The sequence below is a fragment of the Panthera leo genome, chromosome B3, assembly GCF_018350215.1.
Source record: "Panthera leo isolate Ple1 chromosome B3, P.leo_Ple1_pat1.1, whole genome shotgun sequence".
NCBI lineage: Eukaryota > Metazoa > Chordata > Mammalia > Carnivora > Felidae > Panthera > Panthera leo.
Window position 1 is genome coordinate 86491900 of NC_056684.1, and position 18942 is coordinate 86510841.

General features: G+C 37.1%; 1 protein-coding gene across 4 annotated transcripts in view; it reads left to right on the top strand.

The window, feature by feature from the left end:
• TTC6 (tetratricopeptide repeat domain 6) overlaps positions 1-18942 on the top strand; it is a 203360-nt gene that overhangs the window by 63776 nt on the left and 120642 nt on the right. For all 4 annotated transcript variants that reach the window (XM_042943017.1, XM_042943018.1, XM_042943019.1 and 1 more), the window contains exons 3-5: positions 1831-1923; positions 7778-7981; positions 13924-14057. In XM_042943017.1, coding sequence (XP_042798951.1) covers positions 1831-1923; positions 7778-7981; positions 13924-14057 — 431 coding nt within the window. The remainder of the gene's footprint in view (positions 1-1830; positions 1924-7777; positions 7982-13923; positions 14058-18942) is intronic.

Sequence of the window (18942 nt, forward strand, 5' to 3'; positions counted from 1 at the left end):
TATGTAGACAGTGTTTTCTTTCAGTACAGGTACTCTAAATATGTTGCTTCATTGTCTTCCAGTCTGCATAATTCTGATAGGAAGCCTGCAATGTTAGTTTGTGGTAATTGTTACCACTAATTATTTGTTTCTTTGTACTTAATGTTTCTCTGGATGCTGATGAGATTTTTTGCTTTATTACTAGTTTTCTTCATTTTGACTATAATGTGCTTGGCATAGTATTCTTTGTGTGTTTCTGCTTGAAATTCATGGAAATTTTTGCATCAAGGGTTTATAGTTGTTATCAAATTTGGAAACTTTTGGCCATTTTTTTCTGTACAAATATTTTCTGCTCCCTTCACACTCCCTTTTCTGGGACTCTAATGAAAGATTATGTTAGACTGGGTATTAATTTTCTTTCAGTTTTTATTTCTCTCTGTGATTCATTTGTGTTGTTTCTATGTCTTCAGGTTAACAAATATTACCTTCCTGCAATGTCTTCTCTGCTATTAATGCCACTCAGTGAAATTTTTATTTTAGATAATGTGTTTTATCTAGACATTCCATTTGATTCTGTTTTTTTAAAGCTTATTTATTTATTTTGAGAGACCAAGTGAGCATGGGAAGGGCAGAGAGAGAGTGGGGGAGGGGCTGAAATAGGGAGAGAGAGAATCCCAAGCAGGCTCCACACTGTCAGCACACAGCCCTACATGGGACTCCCTCTTGAGCCATGGGATCATGACCTGAGCCAAAACCAAGAGTTAGATACTTAATTGACTGAGCCACCCAGGTGCCCAATTCTTTTTTTTTTTTTTATATCTTATGCTCCTCTTATATATTTGAGCATTTTATATTTATATTGGAAATTTCAAGATCCTTATCCACTAATTCCAACATATCTATCATTTCTGACTCTTTTTCTAATTTTTCTTCTTTTAAGTGTCACATATTCATGCTTCTCCATGAGACTGGTCAAATTTGATTGAGTGCTGAATACTGTGCATTTTACATTGTAGAATATGAGATTTTGTTGTTTTCCTTTCAAAAGTGATGGAGTTTGTTCTAAAAGTCCATTAAGCTACTTGAAGATCAGCTTCATCTTTTCCAGCATTATTTTAAAATGTTATTAAAGTCCTAAGAAGCCATTACTCTAGAGCTGATTTAGCACCACTACCGATGTGTGACCCTTCTGAGGTTTATAGTGAATGTACTAAAAATCTGGAGGAGAAAGGGGGTGTCAAAAGTCATATGGTCAAATGCCTGTTTTAAAGAGGATAAAACTGAGGTTAAGGGGAGCAAAATAACTTGCCTGTTGATACCTGGTCTGTGACTTTACACTTTGGGCAGGAGCTGGGTCTCTTTATTACTATTCATTGTTAGACGTTGTGGTGGACTGTCTTCTTACCACTTCAGCTGAATAGAGACTATATCATAGCAATTAGCATTAGTAGTGATAAAAATGATACTAGCAGTTATACTTATTGAAATTTTAAGTATAATCATACTCCTTCTTGCTTTTGATTAGATTAAATTTTTGTTTTGATTTTATCTTTCTTGTGCAGCCATTTAATAGCCGTGTTTTACAGTATCTCTACCTTTACTCAATTGTCTTATTAAATCTGATGATATACCTACAGATGCCAATAATTTAAAAAGCCGAGAAGTCAGAATAATAGACAAAATATTTTTATTGTGTCTTTTGTTTTATATTTCTCATTTACTGCATAGTATTCATTAGCTTGTATTTATTCCCCACTGATTAAATGAGTAGAATTTTGCTGCATTGAATAATATAGCTCAATGATTTTAAAAACTGTCATTATTTAAATTGTTTTCTTTTTCTTCTTCAAGGATACATCTTTAATGGGGAAAGAGTACGGTCACAAGCCATCTCAAGTGCCAGCGGAGCAAGGATTACAGATAAGTTTTGAGGAACCTCAAATGGTAAAGTCTTTAATAAGAATCCTCCCTGCCAATATTGAAGTAGTAGCCTGTGTCTTGTTGCTAGAATGCTTATCTAAATAAAGAATTTATTTTAGAGGTGTGTTTAACTGTAAAAATCCCTAATCCAATATCACTTTGAGAGTCTTGGCTCTTTTCGGTCACTGTTGCTGCCTATCATAGACCTTTGGAGATAAGGCCCAAAACTCTTTTCAGAAGGGAAAGATTTTAACAATTCCTCTAGTCTAGGCATTTAGATCTAGAAAGTAGTTGGAGAGTTAATTAAAAGTTATTAGCTTCTAAGAAAGCATCATTTTATTTTTTCTATTGTTGATGGGGGAAAAATTTTGTGGAGAAATATGGACTGTTGATGACAGAAGTTTGTTTCAGAAATAAAGTTTCCTTTCCATCCATCATTGGCAAAATATTTACAGGATTCAAAGCAATCTGGAACATATTCCCTATGAATGGGGCGCAGCTCCATGTGTATAGAAATCTGTATTTACATAATACAAATGATGGCACGATGGTCATTTCCTTTATAAAGAATTTGTAAACTATTGTTAAATTGCAAGCTCTATAGTTCCTGAAAATGTGAATCCACATACATAAAACTTCACACTTCATTTTTATGATAATATGTCATGGTTAGAAAATATATGGGATCTTTTCACAAAAGCCATGGATCCAGTGATATTACTTTCCACAACTGGTTAAACTGCTAGAGTTTGAAATGCTTCTGGGTTGAGACCATGCCTTTTTCTGCTTTGTGTTCTCATCTCCTACCTCAGGACCCAGGATGTGTGGCACTAATATGTGGCTAAATCAATTTTGAAGCTTTCCCACATATGCTTTGGGCTTAAGACTGACATCTATGGTAGTTGCCTCTAGGGATCACCTAGATCCCTCTGGTAGATATTGAAACCTCTGATGTCTGAACTTCTAATAGGTATAGTAAATTCAAAATACAAGATTAGTTAGGTGCAGAAAAATAGAAGTTCTTCATTAATAAATGAAGTGACTTAATACCATTTATTATGTTCATGTAAAGTATAGGAAAAGATACCATTTTCAGGAACCTATGAAAAAGGCCAATTATCAGGTGCCTAGCTTAGACATTATCTTGACTATTTAAAATAAAGATTTAAACAAAAATATTGATTTCCTTGTAATTTTGTGGGAACCATTCTCTCAGCTTTGACATTTATAAGCAATCACTGGACCTCTTCTGGCCACTGGCTTTTTAATAGGTAAAGTACCTTTTTTTTTTTAAGTTTATTTATTTTGAAAGAGATAGAACGAGAGCAAGAGGAGCAGAGAGAGAGAGAGAGAGATTGAGAACCCCAAGCAGGTTCCATACTCAGCATGAACTTGATACAGAGCTTGAACTCACATAGTGTGAGATCATGACCTGAGCCAAAATCAAGAGTCAGATATTCAACCAACTGAGCTACCCAGGTACCCTGACATAAAGTAAGTACCTTTTAATTTGATACCTGGTCATGGTAAAAAGACTCCTCTGTGGTATCTTTCTAGATACATTTTTCGGGGTGCCTACTCTGCTAGAAAGCAGAACTCTACCTGTCTATCCTACTTGTCCCTTGGAGTTCTAGAAGATTCCTGAGCTGACATTTTTCTGGGGGAGCATAGAGCAACATGCTCTTATTTGAAGAGGGTCTGTTCTTTCTAAGTTGTGCCTGGCATCCTCAGAGTATGTAGCTTCACTTGTGAACATCTCAGTGCCACAGGCCAAAGGTCTCTCAGTTCTTTGATACAACTTATTTTAAGTACCCACCATTTTAAATATAATAGTTTTTGAATCATCATGGAGAATGATTTCCTCACATAATTATAAAAAAATCAAGGAACTTATTTATTCCTTTTCTACAATGTGATAGATATTATTGTAGACATGGTTAATACAAAGATAGAAAAGACAGTTCTTGACCTTGAAGAACTCATTGTATGGAGTAGACCAATAGATAAAGAGACAAAGTACAATACCGTTCAATGAGTATTCTAAATAGAGACTAAATACATAGCAGAGGAAGAAACTGATATCATTTTCTTTTATTTATTCATTCACTCGTTTACAAATAATTGCTGATGATATACAGTGCACTAAGTACTTGAGACATAAAAGATAGGTAAGACACAATTTCCTTTTTAAAACAAATTTTTTTTAATGTTTTTTATTTTTGAGACAGAGAGAGAGGGACAGAGTGCGAGTGAAGGAGGGGCAGAGAGAAAGGGAGACACAGAATCTGAAGCAGGTCCAGGCTTGGAGCTGTCAGCACAGAGCCTGACGCGGGGCTTGAACCCACGAACTATGAGATCAAAAACCTGAGCTGAAGTCAGACACTCAACCGACTGAGCCACCCAGATGCCCCAGACACAATTTCCTTTTTAAGAAATCCTCAAATTTTAAGGTTTTTTAAAAATGTTTATTTATTTTTGAGAGGTGGGGGGTGGGAGAGTGGGGAGACAGAGAGAGAGAGGGAGACACAGAATCTGAAGCAGGCTCCAGACTCTGAGCTGTCAGCACAGAGCCCGACATGAGGCTCAAACCCATGAACCATGAGATCATGACCTGAGCCGAAGTTGGATGCTCAACTGATTGAGCCACCCAGGGGCCCCAGACTTTAAAGTTTTAATGTACTTAAACTCTCTGTTCTCAGGATGCCTTTAAACTCTTAGAAAATATTTTAAGGACCCAAAGGAGTTTTTGTTTATGTGGATTATTTCAACCAATATATACCATAATTGAAATTAAAACTGAGAAAAATATAAAATATTTATTCATTAATTTAAAATAATAACACAATTATTATGTTCAATTACATATGAACACAAAACATATTAAGAAAAAAATTGTATCCAAAAAATAATTTAGCAAGAATGGTAGCATTGTTTTACTTTTTTTTTTTTCTTTGCAAATCTCTATAATACCTGATTTAATAGAGAGCTAGAGTCTCATATCTGTTTCTGCATTCAATCTGTTGTGTATGTTCTTTTGGTTGAAGTATATTCAGTAGGTCTTGTCTCATACAGATTGAAACGGGAGTAACATTTTAATAGCCTTTTAACATAATTATGGATACTATTCTCTATTAATACATCCAAACTGTACAAGTGGTAGTTTCTTAAAGATGAGTTGCAATGGGGAACCTGAAACAAGATAAATTAACTTATTGTATATCCTTACATTAAAATCCATTGATCTGCCTTGCTCTTTGAATGGCTCTTTACCCCTGTACACTTTTGTAATCTCATGTGTTAATAATTTGAAAAGTACTGGTTCAGGGGTGCCTGGGTGGCTCAGTTGGTTGACTTTGGCTCAGGTCATGATCTCAGGGTTTGTGGGTTCAAGCCCCACGTGGTGCTCTGTGCTGACAGCTCAGAGCCTGGAGCCTGCTTCAGATTCTGTTGTCCCCCTCTCTCTCTGCCCGTCCCCTGCTCATGCTCTGTCTCTCTCTCTCTCTCTCTCCTTCAAAAATAAATAAACATTAAAAAAATTAAAAAAAAAGAAAAGTATTGGTTCATTGTTCTACCTACTACTGCTTTTCCATCATCACTGCAAATGTCAACACAGTGAAAAAAGCAAATAAGGTTTAGTATTATTTTGAAAATAGTTTTAACACTGCAGATCATCTGAAAGGGGCTCAAAGATTGCCAGGAGTCTGTGGAACACACTTTGAGAAGTGCTAGTCTGTTGGGTATAGGGGAAGGAGGGTAAGAGAGTACAGGTTGGAATCAGATTGTCTAAGTTCAAACAGAGCACTGCTACTTACTGTCAGTGTGACCTTGGGCAGGTTACTTAATTCTGTAAGTCTCCATTTCTTCATCCACAAAATGGGGTTACAAACAGTTCCTACTTCATGGAGTTGTGGTGGAAGATTAAATTTAAATGAGATAATGCTTCTATATGTTGATGATTACAACTGTGATAATGATTACCTAGACAATTATAATACAGTATGATACATTCTGAAATAGAGGCAGGGCACAGAGTGATAGGACCAGTAAACATTTTGTGGAGAAATAAGGCTGGGATGAGTACTAAAGAGGGTCATTTGCCTCTCCTCAAACTTTTCTTCCTCATTTTCTATTTTGGAGGGTGGTGCCTTCATCTGTTTAGTCCTCCAAACCAGAATGCTGGGAGTGTGTGTTGAAGCCAGTAGAAGAGAAATTCAAAAGAAAGAGAGTGATAAACAGTGCCAAATCTGTGGTGCATGAAACGAATGAGTTTGTCATAAGTAGACAGCATAGGGCCCATGGCACCTGTCCCTCTAGGGTATCTATTCTGCCATTTTATGAAAAAGATTTTGTTAACCTCTTTTTTTTTAATCAGTGAGGAAAATGAGACTAAAAAGGGTTAATTAACTTGACCAAAATCATACATCTGTTAATTGACAGATATAGGATTTGAATAATGTCCCATCTAGTTACAATAAATTATAGTAGTGTCCAGTAAGCAGTTTTATAAAAATATGAGCTCCAGATTAAAGTTTAATTTTATAAATGGAAATTTCTTGGTTTAGCCATCCCTTTTGGCGTAATAAAGACATTTATGTAGTATTTGGTACTGTTTGCCAGCTTTACCTCTTATTTTACTTATTAGCAAATGAATGTATCAAGAACAAAGTGATACAATTGCATTTTCAAGTCATTCTCTACAATTCAGATTTTTAGGTAAGTCAGACTAGTTTTATCATCTGTTAATTTGAGGCAGTGAAGTTTTAACTGCCAGTACTCCATAATCCCAAATAATCTTGGTTTAAAATTGGTTAATATCCAAATATGGCTATAAAGATATTTTCCATAAGACTTGGTGAGATACAGATTAAGTCAGTGAGACTTTTTTTTTTAATGTTTATTTCTTTCTTTTGGGAGAGTGAGAGAGAGAGACACCATGAGTGGGAGTGGGGCAGAGAGAGAGGGAGAGAGAATCCCAAGAAAGCTCTACACACAGCATGGAGCCTGATGCGGGGCTTGATCTCATGACTATGAGATCATGACCTGAGCTGAAATCAAGAGTCAGATGCTTAACCAACTGAGCCACTCAGGCGCCCCACTGAGACATTTTTAAGGAAGACAAAATAGTTTTAAGAGTGATATTTTGTGAGAATTTTTCATTAGGGCTTGGGATAGAGTTGGGATGTCTGGGTGGTCTTCTTGAGACCTCTGGGTCAGCTCTTCTTTGAGGACCTGAGATCAGTCTTCTGGAGGAGCATCTGGCTAGTAGGAACCACATTTCTTAGGACCAGAGAACCTCGGATTGGGCAGAGGTCAGTTGTTTCTGTGGGCCTTGATTCTGTATGCGTGTGGGGTGAAGTCAGGGTAAGACTGAAGTCTTATGATTTCCTTAGAATTGGTGCATAATAACCTGGGGGTAGTTGTATTTTCTGAGACAAGAGCCAGAGGAAATAATTTGGTAGCCTTTACATTTTTTTTTTTTTTTTTTTTTTTTTATTTTATTTTTGGGACAGAGAGAGACAGAGCATGAACAGGGGAGGGGCAGAGAGAGAGGGAGACACAGAATCGGAAACAGGCTCCAGGCTCCGAGCCATCAGCCCAGAGCCTGACGCGGGGCTCGAACTCACGGACCGCGAGATCGTGACCTGGCTGAAGTCGGACGCTTAACCGACTGCGCCACCCAGGCGCCCCGGTAGCCTTTACATTTTTAACTCAATTTGAGCTTCTATTTCTAAATCTTCACAGGAAACTTACTATCTTTGTTTAATTTCAATCATGCATTTTTATAATCATTTTATGGTTAGAAAGAAATATTGTGTGACTTAAAACTTTGGAAGAACCAATAAGAAGATCTTAAACATACATTTATGTTTTCCTACAGAATGTGCTTGAGAAACTTCCTGAAACTTTATCAAGTATTTTCCAGCTTGAACAAGAGGATGTATTGGAGTGGGGAGTCTCAGAAACAGAAAGCATAGTATTTAAATCTCAGGAAACTCTGGAAGTTCAACCAGCAGATGAATCAAGTAAACTTTTGAAAGATGAACAGCCCATAGGTGATTCCAAAGCAGCCAAATCTTTAAAGGTAAAACATTATTTGTGTTGGAAACAGTTACGATTGTTGAGGATGTGCAAATGTGAAAAAATGGCCTGGGTAAGGGCCAAGGCATGGAGGTAGGTTCCCCCTGAAAAAAGTGCTCTCTAATATGCAAATTGTGTTTTGCAGACTTTTAGTCTCAAACCTAATTACAACTCTGGAGAGAGAAGACACATATTTAAGGAGTGAAGGAACCTCAGGGCTTTCAGAAATTGACCAAGAGTCCTCCCATTACCATCTTGAGGGAGTCAGGAACTATAGCCCAGGGACCAGGACTGGGTGAACTTTGTATATTTTACATCTTTGCCCTGTTTATAGGTTTATCCTAACCCTGAGTCTTTTCCTATTGTGAGAATGCTTTCCAAATTCATTTTATATATGTGTAATTTAATAATTTTTACCATGTTTGTGTATTGCCTTACTACTATTTGCTTATTACTTTTCTTTAATCTGAGTTACTTTTTGACTTAAATGAGTTTATTTAAAATGGTACATTTTTTTTAATGTTTAGTTATCCTGAGAGAGAGAGCAGGTGGGGGAGGGGAAGAGAGAGACAGGGAAAGAGAGACCCCAAGCAGGCTCCGTGCTGCCAGAGCAGAGCCTGATGCTGGGCTCAAACCCATGAACTGTGAGATCATGACCTGAGCCGAAATCAAGAGTCGGATGCTTAATTGACTGAGACACCCAGGGACCCCAAAAATTGGTACATTATTATTAGGATTAAAAAAGCCACTTTTTTTTTCTGAACCACAAAATACTGTCTTGATTATTACCATGGATAGCTCTCTGACTTACTCAAATGGATACTACTTCTTGGGTAATAACCTTCCCTCTCCTTTTGGGTCCCCTCTCCCCACTGAAGACCATGTTCCTGCTCTGTTTTCCCCAGTTCAACTGGCTATTCTTCAACCTGTGCCACAAATCCCAACTCTGAAACCTTGGATTTATCTGTAATCTTCCCTTGCTTTCACCCATAATCAGTCTCCAAGGCTTAGATACCTCCTAACATTATTATTTGTTTAAGATTTTATTTTTAAGTAATCTCTACACCCAATTTGGGGCTCACACTCATGGCCCCAAGATCAAGAGTTGCATGTTCTACCAGATGAGCCAGCCAGACACCCTGCCTCCTAACATTGCTTGTAATTTTTTTCCTTGTCTTTTCCAGTTGCCCTCAACCTAGTCTGGGTCCTGGTGACGTTATGTTTGGATTAGTGCAGTTTCCTCCTGTTGTTTTTTTTTCCTTCATTTCTCAAGCCCTACTTTCTTAAGTTCATCTTGCTAGCATATTGATCTTTTGGGAATAATGGGTAATAAGGAAGGTGCACAAATAATAGTTGACCAGAGAAAATCCACCATTGCTATAGAGAAAGGACTTATCCTATGATGAGCTACAGACTTCATCAGAAGTCATGCTATCTTTCTATAGCTTACACTTGGGGTATGAAATGAATTCTGCCAAGGCTGAGTGAACCCACTCATTGCTAACTCCTCCAGGTGAATCCTGTGTTTCAGGCTGACACCTTCTAGGTGTGGAGATCTTAGATACTCTTTTCCTTTCTCTTTTTTCTCTCCTTTCCTTTCCTTTCCTTTCCTTTCCTTTCCTTTCCTTTCCTTTCCTTTCCTTTCCGACAGTATCTTTAAAGACTATGGCATCTTAATGAAAAAGTGTTAGGCTGTTGGGCACAGGTAGTGTTTTCATCTATACTTCTACCTGAACATTGGGACTTTGGAAATAAAATGTGGGCATGAGAGGCAAATGATTAGCTACTAAATGTGTTAAAAAATGACATGGACTTTCTGGATAGCAATTTAACCACCATGGCCTGGAAGCAATTCAAATCCCTCATTAGAAAAGTTTCACATTAATTCTTTTGGATTGTTGTGACTGCTGTTAAATATTATTAAGAAATTATGGAAATGTATTTATTTTTGGTCAAAAGAGGCAGTCCTTCCCTAAGTTAATTAAATTTATTGAGTATTTACCACATGCTGAACACTTTGCTAAGTGTTTTACATATGTTATCTTATGTTTTCCTAATAATTGATTTCTTAACAAGACTGTATTTGAAAAAACTGAGTCATAAAGAAGATAAATAACTTGTCCAAGTATAAATATCATGTTAGGTCATGAAGGCAGGGCTTGGACTGAGATGGTCTAATTCTGGAACCTTTACTCTTTACCCCTTGGCAACACTGTTTTTCATAACAACAATAAACAGGTGTCTGGTTAAGTACAAAAACAGACTCTCACTTGCAAAAATGACTAGGGATGGAGTGTCCTCATTAAACTAGGAGAAATAGTTGGACAAGAAAGACTTGGAGAATGGATTAAGAGAGCTCTAAACTGGAACCAGAAGTGTTTCAAGAGGAGGAAAAGAGGACCAAAAAAGACCTTTATGGATTATTGTTTTTGGGATAGTGTGGGACATATAAAAAATGCCATAGAAAATGGCACTGGAAGTATTCCTGTGACTCATCCCACCAAGTATCTTGTATTTATTTGCATTAACATTTCAAGATCAGTTGTAATCCATGAACTTTACTCTGCACATTCGAGGTCATAAAATTAGTCTCTAGCATCTCTAGCACAGGAATGAGGAACAATATACTCCAGCAAGCCAGGCCAGATTTGGGGACAAGAAGACCTCTTTTGACATAGCAAATAGAACTACCCAAAAGGTGTGATAAAAGAGCACTGCTCAGAAAAATGCCAGAAGGTCTCATTCAGGAAAAAAAACCCAAAAAACAAAAAACAGAATTTGATCAGTCTTTACCTTGTTGGCCACTTATATTCTTAGAAGCTCATTAGTATAATAAAGGTTATTAGGACTCTGCTCTAAGTCATGACCAACATGACTTAGATAAATTAAATAAAAAAGACAAATTAGATAATGGTGACTATGAAGAAATGACTGACACAAGGGCTTGTGAGAGGATTGTTGAGCATTTTAGGAAGGAAAAGGGTAAAAAGTCTGTACAAAATGTAGATACCACTTGTCCTGAGATTCTAAATGGAAGAAAGTTTAAGAGATGTGGGATGCCCTAAATCCCTCCAGTTCTCAGAAAACAGTTATGAGTGATCTATTCCATTCAGAGTTTTAAAAATACACAAAAGATGAAATAAGAAATACACATCCATAGATAAACATAAAAGTGGCATGTGGCTGTAACAATTATATCAAAAACCCTAAGATTCAGAATGTGTTTAGGCCTGTGAATCATGCTAAGAATAAAAAAAAAAAAGTATTTTTTTTCATATTAGTTTAAGAGCAAAGAGAGAAAAAAGGAAGGATAGCCCTGTCATTATGAATGAATAATGTGATGACAACATGTGACAGAGCTACCTTAATTTATTTTTGGGAAAAGGCTGAAGTTTTAAATAAACAGAAATATGACATAGAGAAAAGGAAGCTGATAAACTTGTACTTTGCTTCTCTTAAATCTGACAAGGAGAATAATCTTTAGTTTAGAACGAAAAGAAAAAGAAGTGATAAAAGAAACTTGAAGCCCAAGATTGGTTAAAGATTTTCAGAGTTAACTTCGATATCTGAGCCTGTCAGCTCAGGTAGATAGGTTGAAGCCTGTTGCACCCCTGTCAGCAGCAGCTTTGAGGAGGTGCTGTAGTTAGTAGGAGAGGACCTAGAAGCCTGGAGACTGGCAGCTGAAAATCTGAGTTTTATTTTTTTAAGCATAAGGGTTATGGTTTCTGTATGTATGCACTGATCTTGGACAAAACTCTGGAATGATTAAATGATTCGTTAAAAGAATTTTAACAACCTTGTAAGAGCCCCTGTATACTGCTTATAAGAGGAAACAGCCATCACTTGGAGCCAGCATGAGTTTCCTAAGGACAAGCTACAGAAGATCAACCTTATTTCTTTTTCTAGAATTACTAGACTGAACATCAGAAAAGTGTTAGACCTGGAGTTCAATGCAAGGCTATCATGGTGAAGAGCTTGGCCTACAACAATGCTCAATCAACATTAGTTATTGTTATTAGCCTTTGGATTATAGCAATCCATTTTTGTAAGCTTCCAAATGACAGTTTTGTAGACAAGAGTGCAATCAGGTGAACTACTAGATGGATTTGTAATTCGTTATGCAAAGGATGCACAGCTCATCATAAGAGTCCCTAGTGGACTGCAGCAGGGCTGGGTCTAATTCAACATATTTCCTAGTAATTTGGATGAGAATATGGAAGATTTACTGATTGGATTTTTAGATAACATCCAAATGAGTTTGGTAAGATTTGGTTGGCCAGACCTCAGATGAAATTTAATTGGGATAAATGTGTGAATGGTTCTGCCCTTGGGTCCATAGGCTAAGTGCATAGATATGAGGTGACGTGATGTAGAGCAAATGTGAAAAAGACCTCAGAATGTTAGGCTATCACTTAGGTTTGTGATAGGAAGGTAAGTGCAATCATAGTTTGTGCTGATTGACGAATACCATAAAAGAGGATCACCTTTCTCCTGGTTAATCTGATCACATCACACCTCAAATGTTGTGTTCGGATCTGGGTATCCAATCCCAGGAGCGACACTGACAAATTGGAGACCATTTGGAAGAGAACATTCAAGATGAAAAAGCACAGTACTTCAGAAACATGTAAGGAAGAATTGAAGGGACTGATGATGTTTATCTGGGAGAAAATGGGTCCAGGAGAGTCAGCTGTATTCAAATATTTGATTGTCAATCAAATGGAAAGAGCTAGATTGTACCTGTGTGCTCCTGAGGTTTGAAATGAGACTGGTGGGTAAAAATTGTTAGGCTGTATAACAAACAAACAAGCAAGCAAACAAACAAACAAACAAACAAACAAACAAACAAACTGGGAGAGTTTCAGAGAGAGTGGCTGCCTTTGGATATATCCAAGTCCTCTTTTCCTCATCGTGTTCAAGCCAGGATAGATGACCATTAGATGGAGAAACTTTAGGGAAATTCAAACATTAACTAGGTAGTGAGATGGAATGGTCTGTACTCTGAGCTTTTCTTATTCATCATCACTTCTTTACCTATGAAATTGCAATAGCTCTCTCCTATTTACTGCAGGGAGCCCAAACCCTGGACCTAATTTAGGAGAACCTCTCTTTATTTGGCCTCCTTCTACTTATTCAACCATATCTTTCTGCTTTCCCTAAGGAAGTTCTCTCTGCTTTCTTCCTTAAATCCAGCTTAAAAACAAACAAACAAACAAAGCAACCAACAGAGAAAAAATATTTTTAGATGAACTATTATCACGAATTCTGAAAATTTTCTAGGAAATCTAGAAAAACAATACTACTAATACCTATAATGATTAAAAGGCAATTATTTAAGAAACAGAAATGCATTTGATTTTTCTCAAGTAGTAGAAATAGAAAACAATACAATAGTATAATAAGTACAAATTGATAAACATTGCTCAAAACAGTTATTCATTTTGGCTTGTGGTTGCAACCACCAGTCATGCCAAACTTTCAAAGAGACTAAGGGCAAGTTCTATTAAAAATATCAATCAAGGGGCACCTGTCTGGCTCAGTCAGTGGAGCGTTCAACTCTTGATCTCGGGGTTTTCAGTTCAAGCCCCACATTGGGTGTAGAGATTACTTAAAAAAATAAAATCTTAAAGAAAAAATACCAATCAAGAAGAGAAGATTTATGGAGGAAAAATATCTTGTATTTCTTCTTTAATAGTTTTAAGGCAATAAATAAAATATTACAGATAAATATGGTACTAGTATTTTTATTGCTATTGAGGTGTATATGTGAAAACCTAGGCAAGGATTTAGAGGAAAGTATCAACTTACCTTTAGGGTTTATATTCTGTTATAAAATATATATAAAAATTAGGAGCTTCAATATAAGATAAACCATTAAATATGAGAGAAAGATCTAATTTTCATGTTACAACTTTCCTTAACAGCATACTTTATATTTTCTTGAAGGTGAAATCATCAGAATTTTTGCAAATCAGAGGAAAAGAAGCTAAGCAAACACAAAAAAGTAAATTAGGAATTCCACAACAGAGACAAGGAAGGTGTACAAAACCCCAACAGGATCAAAAACTACCTAAAAAAAAGTAACTTCCTTATGTTTACAATTTTTACTGTCAGTAGCTTTGATAACTGAACATGCATTTTTAAAGGAAGAAGAAATATTGAGGAAATTCATATATGAGATCTAAGTTAAACTTTCCCATAGGAAGAGTTGGTATCAGATATTATGGTTAGGATATATATGCTATACTTCACACTTCTTTCTATTAATGCTTTTGACCAATGCACTTAGTTTAATGACATAACAATGACATAACTATAATAAAAATAGCTCTTTTTGAGACAAAGGAAAATTAAATGTTAACATGTCAGATCTGATATTTTTGCTCACGGTAATGCATAATTTGTATTAACTGCTTATTATATTGGTTAATTTTGTTATGGCAAAATGAAATAAAATTTAACCCAACATAAAATGTTTATAGGCCAATTTGGTAATTTAGATGACCTTATTTTTCTCTACCATTATATCATGTTTTATTCCCCCCCCCCCTCATTTTTAATGGAAATTCTTAATACACAGGGATACAACCACAATTTTGAATAATAATGTATAAATGCAAGTTAGATTTATGGGCTTATCTTTTGCCAATCACCTTGCTGAAACTGATTTTTTCCTTATTTTACCACTAGATTTTTATGGGTTGGTTTATTCTAGACTCTTCTTCATTCAACTCTTTATTAGGGCTCAAAAAAGCTTTAATTATTAGCTTTTGTTGTTGCTTAGGGCATTGAAAGGTGTGCTGGACATGGAAGACAACCTTTTTATGGCCAGCCTAAACTCTGTAAATGGATATTACTCACAATTTAGTAGCTGAGAGTAGACTCATGGGAAAAGAATTCCAAAGTTTATGAAAGAGTCAAATTGGCATTTAAGTGACCCTGTACATGCCATTGCTTATCTGCATTGCTTTAAGCTCATTTAGTTAGCAAGATTATGTATTAAAACAAATAGTGACAGCAGACAACAAGTATTTTACCTTCAATAAATAGTTACTGTCAGATTATCAATGAAGCAGAAACTTCTTGATTTTTTTCCCTAAAAAACCTTGCATTTAGTGCATTAAGCAAAGTAGTGTGGCCACACACAGAGTCAGAGTCTTTTCTTTTTTATGTCTTAGTGTTTCAAAGAATGACAAATAGTCCTGTTTAAGGAGAGTGTGCTATAAAAACATTCAGCCTTTCTTGAACATGCCAAAAATACTTGTAGATCTTTTTGAAATATATAGTACTGTGTTAATTCATTAAAATTGAAATGAGAAATTTCCATTGGAGAGAAATAAGAATAAGATGCAGAAGAATGAAAACCTGATAGTTAAGAAATTTATATAATGAAAGGGAATTTTGGAAAAATGTTTCTGAAAATCCTTTATTCGCTGCTCCTTTTTATTTAGACCTTTTTTTTACATAACTTTTCTCACCTGTGACTATCCCCCACATTAAATTGTTTTCTTGGGAATTCATCCATCTCTTGGAACGTGATGTTATTTAGCTCAATAACCTAGGGAGATTCACTTACAAATCTGTTATTAGAGTATGATGGAACATAGGAATTCAGATTGGTTGTGATGCTTTTTAAGGAAAAAAAAAAAGTTGGTAATGTAATCTCAAGTACATTCCACTAGCCAGGACCTGTTCCAGAAAGAACGATGATGTGGATGAGCTTGACATCAGAGCTCACCTTTTTCTCCCCTCCTTTTTTTCCCCCCAATCCTTTCTCAGGATCCCTGGCTTTCTGGACACCCATGTTCATTTCTCCAGTTAGGTCTCTTTGTCTCAGGCTTTTCCAAATGCTTTGGTTTTACCTCTCTTCACCCCCCTGCTCCTGCAGCTTTGTCCTATTCAAACGTGTACGTTTTATGTCCTGTTTTTGTTGAGCCCTATGCTATTTTGGAAATGATATAAACTGTTCTCTATTAGTGATTCAGTAATGTCCATATTGTGCCTAGCAATGGGTTAGGTGCTGTCCAGTTCAAATTAATAACAACAGCAGTAAAAATAAAACAAGCATTTCTTGAGAGTTCCACAGGCCAGGACTTCTTATTATCGATTTACAAAGGCATTAGTTAGGGGTTTTAATTTTTATCTTACAGAAGACCTCCGGGGAGACCAGTGCTATAGCTTGCAAGTGTTAGAACTGAGATTCTGATCCAGGCCCAGCCAACCCTAAAGTCTTTCTTCTTCATACTATGTATGCTACCGTCTAGAACACATGGAGCAGTTGATGGACAGATTGGCATCAACCCATTAGACAAAGGGTCAGAAGGGGTGGCACAAGAAGAAGGCAATGTATGAAAAGAGATATTTAAAAAAAAAACAGTAAATTTTGCAGAGAAGTTTGTCTTGGAGGCCTTGTTCGAAGGATGTGTAAGCACGGACAAAAAGGCAGCATTTGATCCACAACTGAAGGAACTGACAGATATTGTTGGCCCTGTGAATTGTCCTGGAGACTGATATAATAGCTAATATCTGCCATGTGAGAGATACTGTTTTATTTTATTTATTTATATTTTGAAAGAGACAGAGACAGCATGAGCGGGGGAGGGGCAGAGAGAGACTCTCTAGCAGGCTTTGTGCTGTCAACACAGAGCCTGATGTGGGCCATGCTTGAATTCACAAACCGCTGAGATCATGATCCCAGCCAAAACCAGGAGTGAGAGGCTCAACTGACCGAGCCACCCAGGCGCCCCTGAGAGATACTGTTTTAAATGCATTCAGTCCTTATTATTGAAGTATGGTTGACACAGAATGTTACATTAGTTTCAGGTATATAACATAGTGATTCAACAATTCTATACGTTATACTATGTTTACAAGTATAGCTACCATCTGTCACCACACAACGCTATGACAGTACTCTTGACTATATTCCCCGTGTTGTGCCATTTATTCCCGTGACTTACTCATTCCATAACTGGAAGCCATATATCTCACTCCCCTTCACCCATTTTGCCCATCCCCCACCCCCTATCCTCTGGTAGCCATCAGTTTGTTCTCCATTCCTTTCTTCCTTAAAGTAACTTTATCCAGGATGTGCTAATGTTATTTCCTATTTGCCAAAATATAAATAGACTTGCGTACGACCTAGTGATTATTTTATTTTTTTAAGTTTATTTATTTATTTTGAGAGAGAGAGAGAGAGAGAGAGAGAGAGAGAGAGAGAGAGAGGCAGTAGGGGGGAGGCAGAGAGAGAGTGGGACAGAAGATCCAAAGCAGGCTCTGTGCTGACAGCAGCAAGCCCTATGCAGGGCTCAAACTCATGAATCATGAAATCATGACTTGAGCTGAAGTCAGATGCTTAACTGAATGAGCTACTCAGGCACCCCTGACCTAGTAATAATTTTAAACAGGATTTCAACAGAGGCAGTCTGACTCTAACTACTGTGTTAGAAGTAGGGCCACATGCTAAGAGCCTTGAAACTTAGAGAGGAAATTAGATGAACGCAGCAAGCAACAGAGAGCCATTGTGCTGGGCAAAGGAGTATTTAGAGACCAATGTGGCAGAATTTTGCAGGAGGAATTGAAGAGAGGAAGAGACAGAGGATGTGGTACTCAATCCACCCTTGCTAATGCAGGCTGAGGTGATGAGGACCTTGACAGGAGTGTGTTGGAAGTGAAGAGGGAGAAGCAGCAGCCCTGGGAAGCAGAGAAGCTCAGTCTTTCATAGGATGTGCAGGTGAAGGGAAGAGGACTCAAAGATGGCTCAATCTTTTGTATCTTAAGGATGAGGAATCTAGGTAAGATAGTGATACCGGAGGTGAAATTTGGGAGGTCTTGGCACAAGAGGAAATAGTTGAAACACTGAAGCTTACTTTTCCAATATTCAAAGAGGAGTTCAACCTTGGAAGCTATACCCAGTTTTGAAGATGGAGAAAGAAAATTGAATGACTAAATCAAATTATGATGAATTTTGGAGGTAGATGGAAAGCTGGGATAACACAGGTTTTAAAAATCTCACAAAGAAAGAGCCATTTCAGGAGGAGTCATCGATATTGTCAACTGTGTCTTGTAGATCATAGAGAACATGATCTAAAGTTCATTTGGGGGGCGCTTGGGTGGCTCAGTCGGTTAAGCGTCCGACTTCGGCTCAGGTCATGATCTTGCGGTCCGTGAGTTCGAGCCCCGCGTCGGGCTCTGTGCTGACAGCTCAGAGCCTGGAGCCTGTTTCAGATTTTGTGTCTCCCTCTCTCTCTGACCCTCCCCCATTCATGCTCTGTCTCTCTCTGTCTCAAAAATAAATAAACGTTAAAAAAAAATTAAAAAAAAATTTAAAAAAAAAAGTTCATTTGGTTTGATTTGATGAAAAGGTCATCATTTAGTTAATGTAAGAGTATAATTTTAGTAGGGGGGTGGGGATGGAGTAGAACTGGATAGGGGCTACATCTACCTCAGGGGTCATTAACAGGCAGTAATAGGAAAAAAGTTGTCTTATAGTCTGCAGCGTTGTGTTTAGATCCTAGCAGTTACTCATTAATTTTATGAGCTCTCCAAAATAAGCCTGCTCTAATATAAGGATAATAATACCTCCCATATAAGTTCATTGTGGGAGTTGGAGAGAATGTGTGTAAATCACCTAGCATAGAGTAGTAGTGGTACTTGCTCAATTAGTGTTTGTTCATTGGGTGGCAAGTGACAATGGAAATTAAGAAAGATCTTCATGCCTTCTTCTCTGCTTTGGAAAGGCAGGAGAGAGGCAAGTTCTAGCATAGTGGAAAGGGGGATGCTGCATAAACTTGGGTTTATTGATGCTAGTTAATGGATAATGTACTACCTTGTTCTACCTCTTCAGGGACATTAGCATTTGAGCAGAGTAGCAAAGAAGTAATGCATGATGGCTGGATATGGTGTCACCAAAGGAGTTACAGAAATCGGGAGAGAAGGCATTTGGGTGGGATGGTAATGAGTTTG